General features: G+C 28.7%; 6 protein-coding genes across 6 annotated transcripts; 3 read left to right on the forward strand and 3 right to left on the reverse strand.

The window, feature by feature from the left end:
• Nucleotides 1-180: 180 nt before the first annotated feature.
• On the forward strand, nt 181-8,051 carry LOC142241239 (glutathione S-transferase 1-like). Its single transcript, XM_075312978.1, has 3 exons — nt 181-332; nt 7,016-7,133; nt 7,201-8,051. Exons 2-3 carry the CDS (start codon nt 7,039-7,041, stop codon nt 7,775-7,777), a joined length of 672 nt encoding a protein of 223 aa, XP_075169093.1. The 5' UTR covers nt 181-332; nt 7,016-7,038; the 3' UTR covers nt 7,778-8,051.
• A 2,251-nt stretch (nt 8,052-10,302) lies between these two features.
• Nucleotides 10,303-11,101, forward strand: LOC142240136 (glutathione S-transferase 1-like; the record flags this gene model as incomplete). The annotated part of the gene is made up of 1 exon (XM_075311846.1): nt 10,303-11,101. A coding segment is annotated over one exon (525 nt), but the record flags the coding sequence as incomplete, so codon positions are not given.
• A 4,410-nt stretch (nt 11,102-15,511) lies between these two features.
• On the forward strand, nt 15,512-17,257 carry LOC142241241 (protein SAAL1). The gene is made up of 3 exons (XM_075312980.1): nt 15,512-15,741; nt 15,794-16,696; nt 16,759-17,257. The coding sequence occupies exons 1-3, from the start codon at nt 15,571-15,573 to the stop codon at nt 17,101-17,103; spliced, it is 1,419 nt and encodes a 472-aa protein (XP_075169095.1). The 5' UTR covers nt 15,512-15,570; the 3' UTR covers nt 17,104-17,257.
• A 509-nt stretch (nt 17,258-17,766) lies between these two features.
• Nucleotides 17,767-19,649, reverse strand: LOC142241240 (uncharacterized). The gene is made up of 3 exons (XM_075312979.1): nt 19,280-19,649; nt 18,684-19,219; nt 17,767-18,631 (listed from the first exon to the last, which is right to left on the reverse strand). Exons 1-3 carry the CDS (start codon nt 19,427-19,429, stop codon nt 17,794-17,796), a joined length of 1,524 nt encoding a protein of 507 aa, XP_075169094.1. The 5' UTR covers nt 19,430-19,649; the 3' UTR covers nt 17,767-17,793.
• Nucleotides 19,650-20,448: 799 nt separating this feature from the next.
• LOC142241242 (uncharacterized) lies at nt 20,449-22,044 on the reverse strand. The gene is made up of 3 exons (XM_075312981.1): nt 21,831-22,044; nt 21,386-21,771; nt 20,449-21,326 (listed from the first exon to the last, which is right to left on the reverse strand). Exons 1-3 carry the CDS (start codon nt 21,978-21,980, stop codon nt 20,477-20,479), a joined length of 1,386 nt encoding a protein of 461 aa, XP_075169096.1. The 5' UTR covers nt 21,981-22,044; the 3' UTR covers nt 20,449-20,476.
• A 600-nt stretch (nt 22,045-22,644) lies between these two features.
• On the reverse strand, nt 22,645-24,175 carry LOC142241243 (uncharacterized). Its single transcript, XM_075312982.1, has 3 exons — nt 23,476-24,175; nt 23,218-23,401; nt 22,645-23,153 (listed from the first exon to the last, which is right to left on the reverse strand). The coding sequence occupies exons 1-3, from the start codon at nt 24,064-24,066 to the stop codon at nt 22,765-22,767; spliced, it is 1,164 nt and encodes a 387-aa protein (XP_075169097.1). The 5' UTR covers nt 24,067-24,175; the 3' UTR covers nt 22,645-22,764.
• Nucleotides 24,176-24,196: the final 21 nt, after the last annotated feature.

Consider the following 24,196-nt stretch of genomic DNA (forward strand, 5'->3'; position numbering starts at 1 on the left):
GAAATTTTAAATTAACGGAAACTAATTTAAATAAGCTTATATCTATAATTATCAAATTCGTAACATTACTATAATATTTTCCTAAATAATTGTAAACGGCAACACTATAATTGCCATTGACTACGCCAACATAGACAGCACAACCAAAACACTTGCAACAGATACAAATACAATCTATTCCTCGTTCGTTGCTCATTTTCGAAATTTTAAAATTTAGTTCTCAACTGACAGTCGCTTTAAAAGGTATCTTTCGCATAAAATCACTCCGGTCTGATCACATTTAATAAACAATAGAAAAAATATACATACACAATAATAAACTAAAGTGCAAAGTAAGTAAAAACAATTTAATTCGATAATAACAAAAAATGATAGTGTTTGGAGTATGTGTGTTGTGTTTGTGTCGGTCCATACAGATCCCGCACATGATATATAGCATGTATACGTATGTACTGATGTATGCAAGTTTGTCACATTGCACCCTGCTATAAAAGTGAAAATAAACTAAATATGGGAAAAATATATAAATAAAAGGGGAGATAACAAAAAATGAAAACAAATAAAACTCAACAAAGTAAGGGAATAGAGTAATAATAGACGCATTTTTAATGGTAACGTATGTACGTACATTTAGTGCACACTGTCTAATTGATTTTGAAACCCACATTAAACGAGAAACATGCGATTTTTTTTCTTAAATAAATTATTACATATACAATAAATGTCGCAGTATATGGATAATAAATTTAATTAACTAAAGTAAAAATAAAAAAAGTGAGGAAATATATTAAACCGGGCTTTGACTATGTGATACCCTACTGAATTTGACAAATTTAACTGCACACGAAAAAATATAACCAAAATATTTCCAATTAAACAGTTGATTGAAGCTGAAAATTTGGCAATTAATAAAAAAATTGATACAAATAATTTTTTAATTTAATCTTGGAAGAAGAAATTAAAAATTTGATTGACATTTTAATTAAAAATTTAATTGAAACAATCAATTTTTTAATCAAAATAAAAACACTAATGGTCATTTTCATGTAGCTCCATTAGGCTTTAACTGCCGTAGCTATTAAATTGTAAAAGAAAATCTAGAAGAAAATTTCGATGAATACTCAAATATAATAAAAATTTAAATTTCGTTGAAAATTCAAATTGTCGATAAAAATTTAAATTTCGATGAAAATTCAAATTGTCGATGAAAATTAAAATTTTTGATGGAAATTCAAATGTAATGAAAATTCAAATTTTCTATGAAATTTTAAACTTTTGATGAAAATTAAAATTTTCCAAGAAATTTCAAATTTTTTATTAAAATTGAATTTTTTTCTAATTATACAATTATTTTTCGAGCTTTATGGATAGATATAGATTAAGGAACATGGTTAATAGAGCCATTGAAAAGAAAACGCCAGATACAAATCTATACACGCCTGGACTGTACATGTTTCGGTTCGGGCGAATGAACCTTTCCAGAGCCTTTAGTATAGATCTGGCTGGGAGAGATAACTCAATTTTGGACCCTTTATGCTAACTCCTTATGGAGAAACCATTTGGGAATGTTCCTCTTACAAAATTAAAATTTTTGACGAAAATTCAAATTTATAATCAAAATTCAAATTTTCTATTCAAAATTCAACTTTCTAAGAAACTCAAATTTCAAAATTTTGATAAAAATTTAAATTTACCATGAAAATTCAAATTTTCGATGAAAATTCAAATTTGCGATGAAAATTCAAATTTTCGATAAAAATTGAAAATTCCAATTTCATTAAAAATTCACATTTTTTAATTTTTAAATCAAAACAAAAACACTAAAGGGCCATTTTCATGTAGCTCCGATAGGCTTTTACTGCCGGTCAACAGAAAGTAAATTACAAATATCTTCTCTTTGTTTGTCTTTAACTGAAAAAATGTCAGCAGTTAAGGTATTTGGAATATGTTGAGATGGGAAAAAGTCAGCTAAGAAAGTGCTTTAAAATATTTACGTTTTTAATTAAAAATTTAATTGATTTTTGCAATCAACATCAATTAAAGACATATTTTTTCTTTATTGAGCCTTTTTGGGTTACAATGGGTTACAATGCTTTTTTGTTATTCTTGAAAATTTTGTTAAATACTTAAGACTATAATGTAATATCTTAATAATGTATAATTGTGTTAACATCAATTAAATTTTTATTTGAATCAATTAATAAATTAAATTAAATTTGCCAATGAAATCAATTAATTTTTTAATCAAGTATGTTTTTATACCCAATTAAAACTGTGATTGATATTATCACATTCGTGATTTAAGACATTTCAATTAAAAAATTAATTTGGAGACATTGATTTTTTCATCCAAGCACACGAAAAAATATCTTTTGTCTTCAATCACGAAATTAATTGATCCAATTAATTTTTTTGTTGAAATGTCTTCAATCCCAGAAATGATAGTATAAATTAAAAAAAATTAATTGAAAGTCAATTAAAAAATTAATTGATCCAATTAAAAAATTAATTGATACTATTGATACTATATTTTTGTGATTGATTTTTGTTCCAATTAAAATATTTGTTGAATCTATTAAATTTTTAATTGCATATTTTTTAAAACTCAATTTAGACTTTAATTGGAAAAATTTTCGTGAAATTTTTTTCTATGAGCTGATTAAATAAAAGTCCAAAAAAAGACCGTGGAATTCACGAAACCAAATTTTCACGATCGCGGTTTTGTCGTGAATATTGGAATTAGAATCGAAGTGAATATTTGAACATGGATAGAAATGTTCAACCCCATAGGATGGGGGTATATTAACTTTGTCATTCCGTTTGTAACACATCGAAATAGCGCTCTAAGACCCATAAAGTATATATATTCTGGTCGTGGTGAAATTCTGAGTCGATCTAGCTATGTCCGTCCGTCTGTGAAAATCACGCTAACTTCCGAACGAAGTGAGCTATCGTCTTGAAACTTGGCAAAAGTAGTTGTTATTGATGTAGGCCGTATGGTATTGCAAATGGACCATATCGGACCACTTTTACGTATAGCCACCATATAAACCGATCCCCAGATATAGCTTGCGGATCCTCTTGGAGAAGCAAATTTCATCCGATCCGGTTGAAATTTGCTACGTGGAATTAGTAGGTGGTCTCTAACAATCCCGCCAAAATATATCCTATCCGGTTAAAATTTTGTACGTGGTTGCAAAAATTGGTCCATATCGGTCCGTAATTATATATAGCCCCCATATAAAACGATCGCCAGATTTAACGTCTGGAGCCGAATCATCCGAATCGGTTGAAATTTAATACATTGTGCTAGTATATGGTCGCTAACATACATGCCAAAATTGGTTCATATCAGTCTATATTTATATATAGCCTCCAGATAAACCGATCCCCAATCACACAAAAATTGGTCCATATCGGTTGATAATTTTATACAGCCCCCATATAAGGCGACCCCCATATATTAATTATGGCTCTCTAATTACCGCGCAAAAGTTCATATCGCGTCGTAGTTATTTGTAGACTTCACTATATATACAGGTCAAGAACTGAATTATATAGGTATATAATCTGCCTTTTTTTTTGTCCAATATATACCACGTATGGACTAACTTACAATTTAGAAGACTATGTTAAGAACTTTTAATATACCTTGCCATTGGCAAGACCTACCACAACCCAAGTAATTCGATTGTGGATGACAGTCTTTAGTAGATGTTACAACTTTATCCATGGTGGAGGGTACATAAGATTCGGCATGGCCGAACTTACGGCCGTATATACTTGTTTTTTTTTTTTATCTTATAATCATTTTCATAACCGAATTTTATTATTGTAATACCTATAAATCGCCCCCACCTTAATGTTCATATATACTTGCTTATATTACATTTACGTATATGTAATATTCTTACTTTGTCATTACAAATTTACATATGTATGTAATTTTTTCACTAATTCCCTTTCGCTTAGTTAATTATTCTACTGTGTTCTTAATAGTTTAGAAAAAGACAAAAAAAAAACAAATACAATTGTTATTTATAGTGAAAGCTTGAAATAAGACTATAATGCAAAATTACAAGCAATGACACTTAGACAGCAGCACACGTAATACTCGTATAATATTGGAGTACGAATTTGTACAGACCCTTAGCTTATTACAAATGATATTTGAAAATTTAGTTCGATTTAAAATTTCACAAAGATCAAAATTTAGCTAAGGTAATATTTAATTTTTATGATGGAAATCAGCATGATTTCGCGGTGAATTTCTTAAAACACATAATTTCAAACACCAAACCATGAGTTATATATTTTCCATCCAAATTTTAATGGGATTAAATTAAAACATACCACAAGATAAAAACTTTCCTAAATATTATGAATGTGTTCGTCAATTAAAACTATCATCATAATTATGAAATCTTACGTTATATTTATGAAAATTTTGTTTTGTTATTTTTCGATGAATCTGTGCAAACCACATTATTAAGCTTGTCCAATAACTACACACAAAAAATGTCTGATTCAATCATGAAATTAATTGTTCCAATTAATTTTTTAATTGAAATATCTTCAATCAAGAAAATGATAGTATATTTGATTAAAAAATTAATTGATTTGATTGGAACATTTCAATTAATTTTTTAATTGATTCAATTAAAAATTTAATTGATGTTGATTGCAAAACTCAATAAATTTCTTGAATTAAAAACGTAACTATTTTCAATTACTTTCTTATCTGACCTTGATTAAAAAATTGAATGTTTGAAATAAATGATTATTTAAAAATTAAACAAGTATATAAGGCCGTAAGTTCGGCCAGGCCGAATCTTATGTACCCTCCACCATGGATTGCGTAGAAACGTCTACGAAAGACTGTCATCCACAATCGAATTACTTGAGTTGTGGTATCTTAAAACTTCTTAACATCGTTTTCTAAATTGTGAGTTAGTCCATACGTGGTATATATTAGACAAAAAAGTTATGTATAGTTAAGTCTACAAATAATTACGAATCGATATGGACTTTTTGCACGGTACGTTGAGAGCCAGAATTGAAATATGGGGGTCGCTTATATGGGGGCTATATACAATTATGAACTTGATATGGACCAATTTTTGTGTGATTGGGGATCGATTTATGCGAGGGCCATATATAACTATAGACCGATATGGACCTAGTTAGGCATGGTTGTTAACGACCACATATTAGCACAATGTACCAAATTTCAAGAAAATCGGATGAATTTTGCTTCTCCAAAAGGCACCGGAGGTCAAATCTGGGGATCGGTTTATATTGGAGCTATATATAATTATGGACTGATAGGAACCAATTCCTGCATGGTTGTTGGATACTATATACTAACATCACGTACCAAATTTCAACCGAATGGGAAGAATTTTGTTCTTCCAAGGGGCTCTGGAGGTCAAATCTGGGGATCGGTTTATAGGGGGCCTATATATAATTATGGACCGATATCGACCAAGTTTTGCATGGGAGTTTGAGGCCATATATTAACACCAAGTACCAAATTTCAACTGAATCAGATGAATTTTGGTCTTCCAAGAGGCTCCGGAAGTCAAATCTGGTAATCGGTTTATATGGTGGCTATATATAATTATGGACCGATATCGACCAATTTTTGCATGGTTAATAGAGACCATATACTTACACCATGTACCAAATTTGAGCCGGATCGGATGAAATTTGCTTCTCTTAGCAGCCTCGCAAGCCAAATCGGGGGATCGATTTATATGGGGCTATATATAATTATGGACCGATGGGGACCAATTTTTGCATGGTTGTTTGAGACCATATACTTACACCATGTACCAAATTTCAGCCAGATCGGATGAAATTTGCTTCTCTTAGAGGCCTCGCAAGCCAAATTTGGGGGTCCGTTTATATGGGGGCTATACGTAAAAGTGGACCGATATGGCCTATTTGCAATAACATCCGACCTATATCAATAACAACTACTTGTGCCAAGTTTCAAGTCGATAGCTTGTTTCGTTCGGAAGTTAGCGTGATTTCAACAGACGGACGGACGGACATGCTCAGATCGACTCAGAATTTCACCACGACCCAGAATATATATACTTTATGGGGTCTTGGAGCAATATTTCGATGTGTTACAAACGGAATGACAAAGTTAATATACCCCCCATCCTATGGTGGAGGGTATAAAAAGTCCAGCAATTTTTTAACTGACTTATTCTTCGAGGCTAATTAAAAGTTAATGTTACTCATTAATTTTTTAATTAAAATTTTTTTTTCAACTTCAATCAACTTTTTAGTTGGTAATATTTTTTTCTGTGTACATATTCCAATGAAAGATTTATTTTAAAATTCAAAAATATATATTTTTAATTTTTTTTAAACAAATTTATTCGAGTGTAGCACTGATTACTGATTAAAAATTAATGGTACTAATTAATTTTTTTTCAACTTTTTAGTTGGTAATATTTTTTTCTGTGTACATATTCCAATGAAAGATTTATTTTAAAATTCAAAAATATTTATTTTTAATTTTTTTTAACAAATTTATTCGAGTGTAGCAAAAATAACTACATAAGTGTAAAGACTTGTGCCTGCTCTTTTATGTATAAAATTATAACATTTATACAAAAATTTGTATGATCTCGGAATCCGAAAAAAACAAACACCAATCTTATCTCTTGAAATTTGGAGATAATAATGCATACATTATGAAAGCTAATGTATACATATGTACACAAAAATTATTATTATGCAGTTGCTTCAGGAATACTATTAAGCACTTGCCTATGTTGTGTTATCAATATCGACAATGATAACTGGTACTTAAAGATAAATATAAGTAATTTGATATTCGATTCATAAACTAGAAGAATTTAAAAAATTAAAAAATTAAAAATTTCTAAAAAAACGCAAAAACATTTAAATTATCTAGAAAATTCTTAAAGTTTAAAATTTCTTATAAATTCAAAAAATTTCTACATATGTAATTAATTGTATTTAATTCTAATTACAGATAAATAGAAAAAATATATAACCATGACCAAACCAATCTTATATATGGCCACTTTAAGTCCACCATCCAGGGCGGTAATGCTAACAGCTAAAGCAATAGATTTGGAATTGGAATGCAAGTGAGTCAAAAATGCACTCATTTCAAGAAATTGTTACTTAAATTGTTTTTTTTTTTCACCTAAACAGGCCGATAAATTTACTTAAAGGAGAACATTTAACACCAGAATTCCTTAAAATGAATCCACAACATACTATTCCAACACTGGTCGATGGAGATGCTGTTCTCTACGATTCCCATGCAATTTGTGCATATTTGATAGGGAAATATGGCAAAGATGATAAATTGTATCCTAAAGATTTGTTGAAACGAGCTCGAGTTGATGCCCGTCTTCATTTCGATTCGGGCCATCTTTTTGCCCGTCTACGTTTTCTCTATGAACCAATTTTGTATTTTGGCTCTACCGATTGTTCCATAGACAAAATTGCTTATATACAAAAATGCTGGGAGATTATGGAAGGCTTTCTGCAAGACCATCCATATTTGTGTGGCGATCAAATGACTATTGCCGATTTTTGCTGTGTGGCTACGATTACTTCGGTCAATGATGTTGCACCTATAGATGAATATAAATTTCCCAAATTTTTAGCCTGGCTCAAACGTATGTCTGAGTTGCCGTATTACAAAGACACAAACGAGGAAGGCGCCGAAGAATTAAAGCGAATTTTTAAAGAGAAATTGGCAGAAAATCGTGGCGCCAAATAGAAATAACATAATGAAATTTCTATGTCCTAAAAAGCTCACTAAATTTATGATTGGAAATTTAAAATCTTAATGGGTTGATATCATTATGTCATTCATTTTAATTTAAATCCGTTTTGGGATTTATTTTAATTATCCTGGAGAATTAATTCACTTTAATGATACACAATAACTGCAATTCTAAACAAATAAATTGTTAACACTAAATATATTTTATAAATATTTTAAATAGTAATATATGAAATACAACTTTGAAAACATATTTTGAAACATGAAATAGTGTACTGTTTTGTTTGTAGTAGCTTTAAATTGTAAAAAAAAAATCTAGAAGAAATTGAAAATTTCGATAAAAACTTAAATTTAATGAAAATACAAATTTTCGATGAAAATTTAAATTTCGGTGAAAATTTAAATTTTTGATAAAAATTAAAATTTTCGATGAAAATTCAAATTTCGATGAAAAATCAAATTTTTGATACAATTTAAAATTTTTGATAAAATTTCAAATTTTCGATGGAAATTAACATTTTTGAAAAAAATTTAACATTTTTCATGAAAATTTGAAACTTTCTATGAAAATTAAAATTTTCCATAAAAATTCAAATTTACGATGAATATTAAAATTTTTGTTAAAATTCATAATTTTTTTCCATAAAAATTTTGATGAAATCTAAAATTTTTAATGAAAAATGAAATTTTCGATAAAAATTCAAATTTACGATGAAAATTTAAATTTTTGATAAAATTTCAAATTTTCAAGAATTTCAAATTTTCAAGAATTTCAAGAAACATTGAAATTTTTGACGAAAATTAAAATTTTCTATGAAAATTAATATTTTCTATGAAAACTAAAATTTTCAATGAAATTTCCAAATTATCCATGAAAATTAAAATTTTCGATAGAAATTCAAATTTACGATGCAAATTACAATTTTTGATAAAATTTCAAATTTTCAATGAAAATTATGAAAATTAAAATTTTCAATGAAAATTATGAAAATTAAAATTTTCAATGAAAATTAAAATTTTCAATGAAATTTCAAATTTTCCATGAAAATTAACATTTTTGATATATGTATATCAAATTTTCAATGAAACTTAAAATTTTCTATGAAAATTTATGAAAAATCAAATTTTCAATGAAAATTCAAAAATTTAAAGAAAACTCAAATATTCAATGAAGTTTAAAATTCTCATTTTCTATAAACACACAAATTGAAATTTTTGACGAAATTGGAAATTTTCGATGAATATTGAAATTTTTGATGAAAAGATGTCGAGCTCGTTTTTGTCAACAATTTTTAATTGGAGAGGTCGAAAATAATAAAAAAAACATTTATAATAAAGAAAATTAAATTTACGATGTAAATTGAATTTTTTGATGAAAATTGAGATTTTTGATGAAAATTCAAACTTACGATAAAAATTGAAATTTTTGATGAAAATTGAAATTTTTGATGAAAATTCAAATTTCCGACGAAAATTGAAATTTCTGATGAAAATTGAAATTTGTGATGAAAATTGAAATTTTTTATAAAAATTCAAAATTTTGATGAAAATTCAAATTTTTGATGCAAATTGCATTTTTGACAAAAGTTTATATTTTCGATGGAACTTGAAATTTAGATTTTTTTTGAAAATTCAAATTTTCGATGAAATCTCAAATTTCCGATGAAAATTCAAATTTTTGATGAAAATTGAAATTTGTGATGAAAATTGAAATTTGTGATGAAAATTGAAATTTTTTATAAAAATTCAAATTTTTGATGCAAATTGAATTTTTTGACAAAAGTTTATATTTTCGATGAAACTTGAAATTTAGATTTTTTTTTTGAAAATTGAAATTTCTGATGAAAATTAAAATTTTCGATGAAATCTCAAATTTCCGATGAAAGTTGAAATTTCTGATGAAAATTGAAATTTGTGATGAAAATTTATATTTTTTATAAAAATTCAAAATTTTGATGAAAATTCAAATTTTTGATGCAAATTGAATTTTTTGACAAAAGTTTATATTTTCGATGAAACTTGAAATTTAGATTTTTTTGGAAAATTCAAATTTTCGATGAAATCTCAAATTTCCGATGAAAATTCAAATTTTTGATGAAAATTGAAATTTGTGATGAAAATTTATATTTTTTATAAAAATTCAAAATTTTGATTAAAATTCAAATTTTTGATGCAAATTGAATTTTTTGACAAAAGTTTATATTTTCGATGAAACTTGAAATTTAGATTTTTTTTTAAAATTGAAATTTTTGATGAAAATTGAAATGTTTGATAAAAATTCAAAATTTTCTATGAAATTGAAGTTTTTCTATGAAATTGAAATTTTCTGTGAATATTGAAATTTTCGGTGAAAATTGAAAATTTCGATGAAATTTGAAATTTTTAATGAAAATTGAAACTCAAATTTTCGATAAAAATTCAAATATTCAATGAAGTTTAAAATTCTCATTTTCTATAAACACACAAAATTGAAATTTTTGACGAAAATGGAAATTTTCGATGAATATTGAAATTTTTGATGCAAATTGAATACTATTCCAACACTGGTCGATGGAGATGCTGTTCTCTACGATTCCCATGCAATTTGTGCATATTTGATAGGGAAATATGGCAAAGATGATAAATTGTATCCTAAAGATTTGTTGGAACGAGCTCGAGTTGATGCCCGTCTTCATTTCGATTCGGGCCATCTTTTTGCCCGTCTACGTTTTCTCTATGAACCAATTTTGTATTTTGGCTCTACCGATTGTTCCATAGACAAAATTGCTTATATACAAAAATGCTGGGAGATTATGGAAGGCTTTCTGCAAGACCATCCATATTTGTGTGGCGATCAAATGACTATTGCCGATTTTTGCTGTGTGGCTACGATTACTTCGGTCAATGATGTTGCACCTATAGATGAATATAAATTTCCCAAATTTTTAGCCTGGCTCAAACGTATGTCTGAGTTGCCGTATTACAAAGACACAAACGAGGAAGGCGCCGAAGAATTAAAGCGAATTTTTAAAGAGAAATTGGCAGAAAATCGTGGCGCCAAATAGAAATAACATAATGAAATTTCTATGTCCTAAAAAGCTCACTAAATTTATGATTGGAAATTTAAAATCTTAATGGGTTGATATCATTATGTCATTCATTTTAATTTAAATCCGTTTTGGGATTTATTTTAATTATCCTGGAGAATTAATTCACTTTAATGATACACAATAACTGCAATTCTAAACAAATAAATTGTTAACACTAAATATATTTTATAAATATTTTAAATAGTAATATATGAAATACAACTTTGAAAACATATTTTGAAACATGAAATAGTGTACTGTTTTGTTTGTAGTAGCTTTAAATTGTAAAAAAAAAATCTAGAAGAAATTGAAAATTTCGATAAAAACTTAAATTTAATGAAAATACAAATTTTCGATGAAAATTTAAATTTCGGTGAAAATTTAAATTTTTGATAAAAATTAAAATTTTCGATGAAAATTCAAATTTCGATGAAAAATCAAATTTTTGATACAATTTAAAATTTTTGATAAAATTTCAAATTTTCGATGGAAATTAACATTTTTGAAAAAAATTTAACATTTTTCATGAAAATTTGAAACTTTCTATGAAAATTAAAATTTTCCATAAAAATTCAAATTTACGATGAATATTAAAATTTTTGTTAAAATTCATAATTTTTTTCCATAAAAATTTTGATGAAATCTAAAATTTTTAATGAAAAATGAAATTTTCGATAAAAATTCAAATTTACGATGAAAATTTAAATTTTTGATAAAATTTCAAATTTTCAAGAATTTCAAATTTTCAAGAATTTCAAGAAACATTGAAATTTTTGACGAAAATTAAAATTTTCTATGAAAATTAATATTTTCTATGAAAACTAAAATTTTCAATGAAATTTCCAAATTATCCATGAAAATTAAAATTTTCGATAGAAATTCAAATTTACGATGCAAATTACAATTTTTGATAAAATTTCAAATTTTCAATGAAAATTATGAAAATTAAAATTTTCAATGAAAATTATGAAAATTAAAATTTTCAATGAAAATTAAAATTTTCAATGAAATTTCAAATTTTCCATGAAAATTAACATTTTTGATATATGTATATCAAATTTTCAATGAAACTTAAAATTTTCTATGAAAATTTATGAAAAATCAAATTTTCAATGAAAATTCAAAAATTTAAAGAAAACTCAAATATTCAATGAAGTTTAAAATTCTCATTTTCTATAAACACACAAATTGAAATTTTTGACGAAATTGGAAATTTTCGATGAATATTGAAATTTTTGATGAAAAGATGTCGAGCTCGTTTTTGTCAACAATTTTTAATTGGAGAGGTCGAAAATAATAAAAAAAACATTTATAATAAAGAAAATTAAATTTACGATGTAAATTGAATTTTTTGATGAAAATTGAGATTTTTGATGAAAATTCAAACTTACGATAAAAATTGAAATTTTTGATGAAAATTGAAATTTTTGATGAAAATTGAAATTTTTGATGAAAATTCAAATTTCCGACGAAAATTGAAATTTCTGATGAAAATTGAAATTTGTGATGAAAATTGAAATTTTTTATAAAAATTCAAAATTTTGATGAAAATTCAAATTTTTGATGCAAATTGCATTTTTGACAAAAGTTTATATTTTCGATGGAACTTGAAATTTAGATTTTTTTTGAAAATTCAAATTTTCGATGAAATCTCAAATTTCCGATGAAAATTCAAATTTTTGATGAAAATTGAAATTTGTGATGAAAATTGAAATTTGTGATGAAAATTGAAATTTTTTATAAAAATTCAAATTTTTGATGCAAATTGAATTTTTTGACAAAAGTTTATATTTTCGATGAAACTTGAAATTTAGATTTTTTTTTTGAAAATTGAAATTTCTGATGAAAATTAAAATTTTCGATGAAATCTCAAATTTCCGATGAAAGTTGAAATTTCTGATGAAAATTGAAATTTGTGATGAAAATTTATATTTTTTATAAAAATTCAAAATTTTGATGAAAATTCAAATTTTTGATGCAAATTGAATTTTTTGACAAAAGTTTATATTTTCGATGAAACTTGAAATTTAGATTTTTTTGGAAAATTCAAATTTTCGATGAAATCTCAAATTTCCGATGAAAATTCAAATTTTTGATGAAAATTGAAATTTGTGATGAAAATTTATATTTTTTATAAAAATTCAAAATTTTGATTAAAATTCAAATTTTTGATGCAAATTGAATTTTTTGACAAAAGTTTATATTTTCGATGAAACTTGAAATTTAGATTTTTTTTTAAAATTGAAATTTTTGATGAAAATTGAAATGTTTGATAAAAATTCAAAATTTTCTATGAAATTGAAGTTTTTCTATGAAATTGAAATTTTCTGTGAATATTGAAATTTTCGGTGAAAATTGAAAATTTCGATGAAATTTGAAATTTTTAATGAAAATTGAAACTCAAATTTTCGATAAAAATTCAAATATTCAATGAAGTTTAAAATTCTCATTTTCTATAAACACACAAAATTGAAATTTTTGACGAAAATGGAAATTTTCGATGAATATTGAAATTTTTGATGCAAATTGAATTTTTTGACAAAAGTTTATATTTTCGATGAAACTTGAAATTTAGATTTTTTTTTTTTGAAAATTGAAATTTCTGATGAAAATTGAAATTTCTGATGAAAATTCAAATTTTCGATGAAATCTCAAATTTCCGATGAAAGTTGAAATTTCTGATGAAAATTGAAATTTGTGATGAAAATTTATATTTTTTATAAAAATTCAAAATTTTGATGAAAATTCAAATTTTTGATGCAAATTGAATTTTTTGACAAAAGTTTATATTTTCGATGAAACTTGAAATTTAGATTTTTTTGGAAAATTCAAATTTTCGATGAAATCTCAAATTTCCGATGAAAATTGAAATTTTTGATGAAAATTGAAATTTGTGATGAAAATTGAAATTTTTTATAAAAATTCAAAATTTTGATGAAAATTCAAATTTTTGATGCAAATTGAATTTTTTGACAAAAGTTTATATTTTCGATGAAACTTGAAATTTACATTTTTTTTGAAAATTCAAATTTTCGATGAAATCTCAAATTTCCGATGAAAATTCAAATTTTTGATGAAAATTGAAATTTGTGATGAAAATTGAAATTTGTGATGAAAATTGAAATTTTTTATAAAAATTCAAATTTTTGATGCAAATTGAATTTTTTGACAAAAGTTTATATTTTCGATGAAACTTGAAATTTAGATTTTTTTTGGAAAATTCAAATTTTCGATGAAATCTCAAATTTCCGATAAAAATTCAAATTTTTGATGAAAATTGAAATTTGTGATGAAAATTGAAATTTTTTATAAAAATTCAAAATTTTGATGAAAATTCAAATTTTTGATGCAAATTGAATTTTTTGACAAAAGTTTATATTTTCGATGAAACTTGAAATTTAGATTTTTTTTTTGAAAATTTAAATTGTTGATGAAAATTGAAATGTTTGATAAAAATTCAAATTTTTCTATGAAATTGAAGTTTTTCTATGACATTGAAATTTTCTGTGAATATTGAAATTTTCGATGAAAATTGAAAATTTCGATGAAATTTGAAATTTTTAATGAAAATTGAAATTTTTGATGAAAATTCAATTTTTTGATAAAAATTGAAATTTTTAGTGAAAATTGAAGGTTTTGATGAAAATTGAAATTTTTAATGAAAATTTAAATTTTTGATGAAAATAAAATTCTTTGATGAAAATTGAAATTATTGATGAAAATTCATTTTTTTTTATGAAAATTCAAATGCACGATGAAATTCAAATGTTCGATGAAAATTAAAATTTTTGATAAAATTTCAAATTTTCGATTAAAATTTGAATATTTAATGAAAATTGAAATAAAAATATTTTTGTTGAAAATAATTTTACATATTTCCAATCGTCTTTATTGGAAGCCAACGTTTTATTTTGTAATTCTCATGGTAATTCCCTTTGCAATCAATGTATATGTACTAGAGGTGTGTACGTGACACGAAATTGTCGTGACTCACGAACATTTTCGTGACTCACGCGTGAGTCGTGAGTCACGCTGACGGCAACGGCGTGAGTGTGCGTGAGCGTGATTAACCAACCAAATGTCGTGCGTGATCGTGAGTCACGAAAATAATATCTTCGTGAGTGTGCGTGAGTAACGAATTTCGGAAAAACACGCTCACGAAAATAATCCCGCTTACGAACATAAAATGCTTACGAGTTGAATTCTTTTATAATTTTAGTGACATCCTAGGTGGTAAGAGTTTTATATCGCACTCGATTTTAACCATACTCATGTTTTCAGTCAGGTTCTATAGGTAAATCGCTCATAAAATTATTCGTGAGTCACGAAGTTTTTCGTGAGTCACGACATTTTTCGTTAGTCACGATATTTTTCGTGAGTTATGACTTTTAAAAGATTTTCGTGCGTGAGTGTGCGTGAGTATAAATTTTCTTTTCGTGAGTGTGCGTGACCGTGAGTCCTACCAAAAAATATCGTGCGTGAGTGTGCGTGAATAAGATTTCTCCGTCGTGAGTGTGCGTGAGCGTGAGCATAATATTACTCACGTGCACACCTCTAATATGTACCCGAATTATTCGGTTTCGTCATATTCGGTCAAATTATTACCTTAATATACCGGTCGATAGACGCATACATATTGAAGGAGAAGAAGAAGAACAATTCTAAACCAAACAATAAACAGAAGCTCTCAAGTTCCCAGACATTCGTTAAAACAATAAAATGAATTCTCCTTTAAAATCTTCTGGAGAACACGAAACAAATACCAACCATGGAACTATAAACCCTGCAGATAATAAAGATGATAAAGCAAATGAAGACGTGGAAACAAAAACGTTCAATCCCACATTGACAGAGAACGATTGCAAAGAGGAAGACTTGAAGCTTTTAAAGGTTTGTAGTTTTGTATACATAAGCAAAATTTTAATTAAAATGTATCCTACAGGGAGATGCAATTGGTGATACCCTCTATAGTGAACGTTTTGTTTTAAATACCCTTCTAAAATTGGGTCAATTATCCAAAGACCTTCAGCAAGAGGAAGAAATTGAACGAGATCTGTGCTCTCTTTGGGATATGACAATAGAAAAGGATGTTGTTGATTTCCTTTTGAAACAGGATATACTGGAATTATTTGCAAGCATTATAAAATCGACCGAGGATAAACGTTTGTCTGAAATTCTTGTTGGAATACTAGCAAATATGGTTAGCTTTCATGAAGCCAGACAAGAATTGGAGAAACAAGATGAAACAGTATTGGTGCTGCTAGAACTGACATCATGCTTGGATTCTCTAACTTTGGAACAGCTGATGCGTCTATTTGCTGTAATATTTATCAAAATGGAAGAAAGTAGTGTATCCAAATGGTACGAATATATATTGAAATCGGAACAATTTGCACAAAATATAGCCTTCATATTAACCAGTGCTGTTAATACGACATTAGTCTTACAAGCCATGGAAACATTGAATTCCATATTGGCAAAATTTGCCTTAATTGAAACACCCAAGGAGGGAGAGACGAAAATACCTTCATTCGAAAAGGTATTTGTTGATTCCTCAATTATAGGTGCCACCATAGAAGGCCTTCAAACTATCCATAGTGACTCAAACCTACTGGGGGACAGCTATGAAGCAATTCCGGAAAGTTTAATAAAATCGAATCAAACATTTTGCAATATACACAGTATATTAACTCAATATGGTGATATAAGTAAAGAGGCTTATAAACCCTGTAATGATGAAATGCTAGCAAGTCTTAAAGAAATATTAAAAACTGTTGGAGGTGATGCCAAGCAATGGCAGCAATATGAGCAAGAGGTTTTGGAAAGCTTAAATGATATTTTGAGAGTAATATCACCATAGAGAGATTTCTATTTTCATATAAATAAAACAAATTGTTCTCATTTTAGGTTTTAGAAAATCCCTTTGATTTAGAAATAGCCCAATGTCTACTTAAGCTACACTTCAATGTCTCAGCCATACATGAGAATACAAAGCCACCAAAAACAAATGATTTCGAGAGCGATGAAGATGACGATGGGAAATTCGAGGACTATGATCTACTGTTGACTGTCCTATTGAACACAATATATTTTTTAATTCATAAAGCTGATAAGGATATGTTGAAACAATTTATCTCCGTGTGCCCTCGTAAATATATTTCAAAGCTAATGGATACTTTGCAAGAGCCCATAGAAAGTGAATCATTGAAATCGTGCTATGATAAACTCAAAGATGCCTTAGAAGGAAAGTAATGTAGATGTACTAGATCTTAAGAAAATATTTTTATCAATCTTTTTTACATTAAAAAAATATTTTACTTTAATTTTATTAAACAATAATAAAATATACAATTTATTTATACATTCATGGACATTACATTAGCACAAGACTTCGTCCATCAAGAAATCTACATTTTTTACTTTTAAGAGATTATAAAAAAACTTGAATGGTAAAACTTTTTTTGTTAAATCTCGTAAAGTTGAATTTATGACTTTTAAACTTTCCTCTCATTAAAAAACCTAATGATTTTGGAAAACGCCAAAAGATTGACATTTAGAAAAATCGGGTAGTCGAAGTTTTTTGATCCCTAGAATAAATTTTATAAGCTATCGATCGAAAAAGACGATTAGAAAACCATTGATATTTCATTAGATTTTGAGAATCGTTAAAATCGATAACAACCTTTTTATTGTTGAGAAAGATTAAATTTTTGATTCCCAAGTTTTTAAAATGTTTGTCATTTATGGCTACAGTACGATTATGATCATTAGTAGGTTACTAGCAGAGATTCTTTTGTCGTTAGTGTATAATGTAGGTTTTGACTTGCCCATCACTAGCGGGGCAGCATACTTTCACGAATTTGACGGACTACAAATGATAACACAGAAAAATTTGCAAATTCATACACAGCTTGCTGGGAATTTAAAACTAAAAAGTGTAATTTATTTTTCATGATCATTTTTTAAACAATGATTATTGAGTGAGGTTCTTAGGGAAAATTCTTCACCACACGTTTTACAAGCGAACGGTGTATGCCCAGTATGAATATGCATATGTGTCTTTAGCACATTACGATATTTAAAGGACTTTTCACAATGTGCACATTGATATGGACGAATTTCTGAATGCACTTTCATGTGAATTTTCAATTTATCTGCCCGTTTAAAAGATTTTTCACAATTGGAACACTGAAAAGGTTTTGCATCGCTGTGTATTACTCTATGTATGTTAAGATTTTTCACATTTTTAAAAGTTTTGTCACATATATCACACGTATAGGGTCTGTTATTATCATGAGTAAGTAAATGACCATCCAGGGCTTTTTTTGTACTGTACGATTGACCACAAGATGGACATAAGAAACATTGTTCATCTCTGGGCTTTGGTGGTTTTGCTTTCAAGTTTTGTGATGGATTTGGATTTTGGTGTTTATTCCAAAAATGATTGCGTAAATCTTCTCTTCTTTGATAGCCCCGTTCGCATAATTTACATGGAAATTTTTTGTCTTTTGTTTTTCGAAAGTACTCCTCAAATTTATCTTTTCCATGTATTAGCCTCAAATGTACCTTAAGAGCTGAAGGACGACTTGTTTTGAAGTCACATCCCGTACAAGGGCAGGGTGTTTTCTTTTCATCTGGCATATGGGTAAAGCGTTTATGTATATTCAAAGATTTCTCATCTTTGAAAACTTTTTGGCATTCTTCACAACGTCTGGCAATGGGTTCAAATGACATTATATCATAATCATCTGTAGACGGTTCATCCTCCGAGGTAGTAGCCCTAAAATGGGGAATATTTAGGTAGTATTACGAAACTATTTTAATCAAATTACCTTTCATCTTGGTAATGTTTTTGCTGTTGCAATTCCTTGGGTTTATCTTTATCCGAATCTGCGGAAAATAAACACTTTAATGGTAAGTTCGCAATCCGCGGACAAGGAGAGACCCCTTGTCTTGACCCCGGCATGTAGGACCGGCTGCATTGAGGGTCATCACCTAAACTCTCATCCACTATATCGCTGGGAAATCCAGCATCATTTTCATTATCCAGATCAAATTCTAATTTGAGTTCTTCAATCCTATTCTTGTCATTTGATAATTCCGAACCTTTTGGTTTTTCTATTTCTACTTCTTCCAATGGAATAATTGGAATTGTATAGTCATCTTGGTTTGGCTTGTTGTTGGGAATTTCAATAAGAGTTTCATCAAGTTTTCCAATATCCGGGAGATCATCAACGTCCTCTATTTTAACGGTTTGGGACAATTTCAGATAGTGGACGTAAACATTTCTAACTTGCAATATAAAAATGTACGCCTGCTTTAGTTGTTTCACGCACTTCATGCATATTTTCTGGGGAATCTCAATACCCTGAAGGATTTAATTTTTAGGAAATGTTTGGGCACTGAAGTTTTGCGGTGTTTACATTACCTCTCCTATGTTGGAATTTGTTATTTCTATTATTATATCAATATAGGTTTTGTCTTCTACGCCTAGTATTCCTCCCACCAGTGAGTGCAATTTAACGAGATGTGGTGATGGGTCCAAACAGCAAAGACAATTTGTATTTTCTAAACTCATTTTTTAGTGTCTCCCATGTCTTTCACTGTTTGATTGTAAACAAACCGAAGTAAACACTTTATGAACTCTTCTTCTTTCCTTTCTTTGACATATGAGAGTACCCTTAACGAAGAGAAACATGAATTTATAGAACTATTGCTGTCTTGCTCTAATACACTTGGGTTATGCATATGCTACTTGCTATAGTGCCGAATTTGTTTGATTTCTTGACAGAGAACAAGGCTTGCTCGCGTCCTCGACTTTTTGAGAATTTGGGAAAACTGACTTATTCCGATTGCGAGTCGAAAGAATGCCTGGTTATTGTCATTCAACTACACTAATACCAAACCAAGGTAAAAATTGAATGCACAATTTTGAAAATATGTACGACTTATATACCCTTTTTATTCTAAAGCTTAGCGAACGTTAAGATATATTATTACTATGTAATACACAATGCAGACAATTATTCCTTTGTATTATATTGTTGAATAACAGAAAAAAAATAAAATCAGGTTAAAAATTTGGAAAAGTTGTCTTTTAAAATTTAAACTACGTGTGCCATTACAGAAGGTCCATTATAACATATACGCTGACGGACTGATCCCCCATTAAAATTGGATTTGTCCATCTGAAATGTCATGAATAAGATGGAAATTTTAATATTAGATTTTGAATATCTTAAAATCAATTTCAATCCCTTGTAAATCTTTTTTGAAATATTTATGGCTAAATTTCGGTTAGAACCATTAGTAGGTTTTGACTTACCAGTCAATACATTTTTGAGATCCTTTTCTGGGAGAGGATACATAAAATTCATAAAAATTGGAACTGAAACTAATACCTCATTCTCATTACACTTTCAAAATCCACTTTAACTAGATTTCAACTCTAATTTGCCTTATAAAAAAAACAGAGATTTCAAATCCATTTGTAATAGATTTTGAGCCTAATGAGCTATAATCATTACTAATGAAACAGAAGTTTTGTACCGAAAGTAGTTGAGAATTTTCCAAACCCTTGGCAAATTCATAGACATCTTGTTATAGATCCACAACAAAACAGCGATTATTTTTCATGCTCATTTTTTAAACAATGATTATTGAGTGAGGTTCTTAGGGAAAATGCTTCACCACACGTTTTACATGCGAAAGGTGTTTGTCCAGTATGAATATGCATATGTGTCCTCAGTACGCTAGGGTATTTAAAAGTCTTTTCACAATGTTCACATTGATATGGTCGAATTTCTGAATGCACTCTCATGTGAATTTTTAATTTATCTGCCCGTTTGAACGACTTTTCACAATTGGAACACTGAAAAGGTTTTGCATCGCTGTGTATAACCCTATGGGCATTAAGATCTTTCATACGTTTAAAAGCTTTGTCACATATATCACACGCATATGGTCTGTTATTATCATGGGAAAGTAGATGACCATCCAGAGCTTTCTTTGTGGTGTACGATTGACCACAAGATGGACATAAGAAACAATGTTCATCTTTGGACTTGGATGGTTTTTCTTTAATTTTGGATTTGGATGGTGGATTTGGATTTTTATGTTTTTTTCGAAAATGTTTACGTAAATCTTCTCTTCTTTGATATCCCCGTCCACATAAGGTACATGGAAACTTTTTGTCTGTTGCGGTTATTGTTCGAAAGTATTCCTCAACTTTATCTGTTCCATGGATTAACCCCAAATGAACTTTGAGGGCTGAAGAACGACTTGTTTTGTAGTCACATCCCGCACAAGGGCAGGGTATTTTCTCTTCCTCTGGCATATGGGTAAAACGTTTATGTATATTCAATGATCTCTCATCCTTGTAAACTTTATGACATTCTTCACAACGTCTGGCAAGGGATTCAAATGACATTATGTTATAATCATTTGTAGACGGTTCGTCCTCTGAATTAATATCTCTGAAATAGTGAAGAAAATGTTTGTGGAGTATTAAACTAATGGAGATTAAACTACATACCTTTCATCCAAGGAATCACGCACAATATCGTTGGAAAATACAGCTTCATTTTCATTATCAATATCAAATTCTAATTTGTGTTCTTCTTCCATATCCTTGTCATTGGACAGTTCTAAGCCTTTAAGTGGTTCTATTTTTACACCCTCAAATAGAGGAATTGTATCCTCATATTCATTTGGCCTGTTGTTGGGAATTTCAATAAGGGTTTCATCAAGATTTCCAATATCCTTAAGACATTTCGTATCCTCTATATTTTCGGTTTTGGACAATTTTAAGTAGTGGTTGTAAACATTTCTGATTTGCAGTATAAAAATGTACACTTGCTTTAGCTGTTTCACGCACTTCATGCATATTTTCTGGGGAATCTTAAATTCGTTTCCAGTATCCTAAAGCATTGTATTTTTAGAAAATATTTGAGCACAGAAAATAGATTTACATTTCTTACCTCTCCACCAATGTTGGATTTCGTTAACTCTTGTATTATCTCATTATAGGTCCTGTCTTCTACTCCAGTTATACTCGCCATTGAATGCAAGTTAACAAAATTTGTTGATGGGTTTAAACAGCAACGACAGTTTGTAGTTTCGGAATACATTTTCCAGTTTGTCCATTAGAGGAGCTTCCTTCACTGTTTCGATTGTAAACAAACCGAAATAAACACTTTAATGTGTCTTCTTCTTCTTTTTTGACATATGAATACTTAACATAAATATTGTAGTCTCGCTCTAATACACTTGGGTAACCTGTATGCTACTTTATGTACTGTCATATTTGTTTGCTTGGCAAACCAATGATATGGAAGACTTGCTAGCGGTAAAATATTGGAACAGTAGACTTTTTCGAAATTTGAAAAAAGTAACTGTTTAATTTCCTATAGAATATCAAATAAAAGTAATGATATTCCAAAGTATTATGTTGCGAAAATTGAATAACCATGTAGCGAAAGAGGTTTTCTTCGTCAGTGGTTTCCTTCGATCCCGTACAATGACGGTTTTTTGTAAAATAAGGGAACTTCCAGCTTTGATAATTCCTTCCATTGGAAACGATAATTTCTAAGAAATCATGCAAATCCGTCTAGGTCACTTCGTGCCTGGAGCAAATCCTTTTGGTATTAATAAGTTTTAGACTCCAAAATTGGTTTCCCGTATTATTTTTTTGTTTACTTTTCAACATAAATTCAACTTGACTTGAAGCAGCTTACCTTGAGTATGTTTTAAATTGTTTCCATCTGTTACAGCATCACTAAGAGTATGAGCTGGTGCGTGTTAATCCTTTTTATTAAAACGATGCCAACAATAAAAAAAATTCTTAAACTTTTTAAATACTTATGTAAAGCTTTTTTTTAAGTAGTCTGTATTAAAATACAATACCCCTATATTCTACGAATTATTGTTGTTATTCAGACTTTTAGTCATACGCAAGCGTAACATATCCGACCAAGAAGATTTGCCAATTGTTATTGCATTTTTTGCAGAAATTTCTAATTTATGTGGATGTTCCGTGTCCATTGGCCATTTAAATGTTTGTTTTTTCTCACAGAGACCATCGTTTAAATGTTTTACCGTTTCATCCAGTGTGATAATCGAATCATCATTGTTATCCACTAAAATTGCTTTAATTGAAGTTGTGTTTTCGATTTCTTCTGATATATTAACTATGGAGGATTTAGAATCACTTGTTTTTATATAGCTATCACCAAATAATTCGGATAACTGTAATTCCATAGTGTGACCATTGAAATTGACTTGTAGGTTTCCATGGAAACCAGCTGTGAATATAAATGGGAGCCTTTTTTATAGAATCCTCATTGATATTTACTTAAATATACGTACTCATTTTGAGATTCCCTTCACGATGGACGTGTACTTTTGTAGTTTTGTGTATATTTTTCAATTCCAAATGACCTGAATTAGTTTGAAATGTTGATGATTCAACATAGCAACAACTGGTTGTTATATTACCGCAATCCGTCCTACAGAGGATTTCATCACCTTGCAATTTATCCAAAAAGATGTGCTATTGGGGTTAGAAGATACCACAATTCGTTATTTAACTATTTAAATTATTTTATTTTATTATTTTACACTTACACCTTTATTTTTTGTCTGCAACTTTGTGTTCTTGCCCAGTAATAAGCCATTGTTTAAAATATTTCCCTCGACACTTTCAACATCTATAATCTCCGCTTTAACATCAGATACAGCAATAAATTTCTGAGCTTTCACTTTAACTATATCGCCGTATATGTGGGACACATTGGCACCACTTTTAGAGCTAATATCCAGGCTAGCTTTAATGGGTACAGCAAACTCACAGTGGAAATCATCGGTGTTATTGTCGGCTATTTTCTTTACAAATACTTCGACATTTTTCTCATCATCGCTGACTTTAATGTCCATTGTTGCGGGGCAATTTTTCGCTGGGCCTCCATGCAATTGGGCAATGAAAACATCACCCCCTGGGTAATCATGAACATCGGCAGAACGTACTTTTACAAAAGTATCTGATATAATTTTTACCATGCAGGAAGGATTTAAATATTTCAGCGTTTCTTGATGAACTTGTTTCATTTTGGTATCAGGTATTTTTCTAGGTCCCTTCGGCGTCTGACTAGCATAAAAACGACAAACGGAAAACGATATACGTGGGAAAAATGGCGCCAGTGGACGCAAAGTGAGCATAATTTTGTTTTTAATAGAAGTATTCCTTGGAATAATTGGTGTTTCCTAACTTTTTGGGGAATCAAATAAACTTATGACACAAAACATATGGTTAACGGCTCGAACTGAACACCTACTACTGACGTTCAGG

Source organism: Haematobia irritans, chromosome 5, assembly GCF_050003625.1.
Source record: "Haematobia irritans isolate KBUSLIRL chromosome 5, ASM5000362v1, whole genome shotgun sequence".
In the NCBI taxonomy this organism is placed as follows: Eukaryota; Metazoa; Arthropoda; class Insecta; order Diptera; family Muscidae; genus Haematobia; species Haematobia irritans.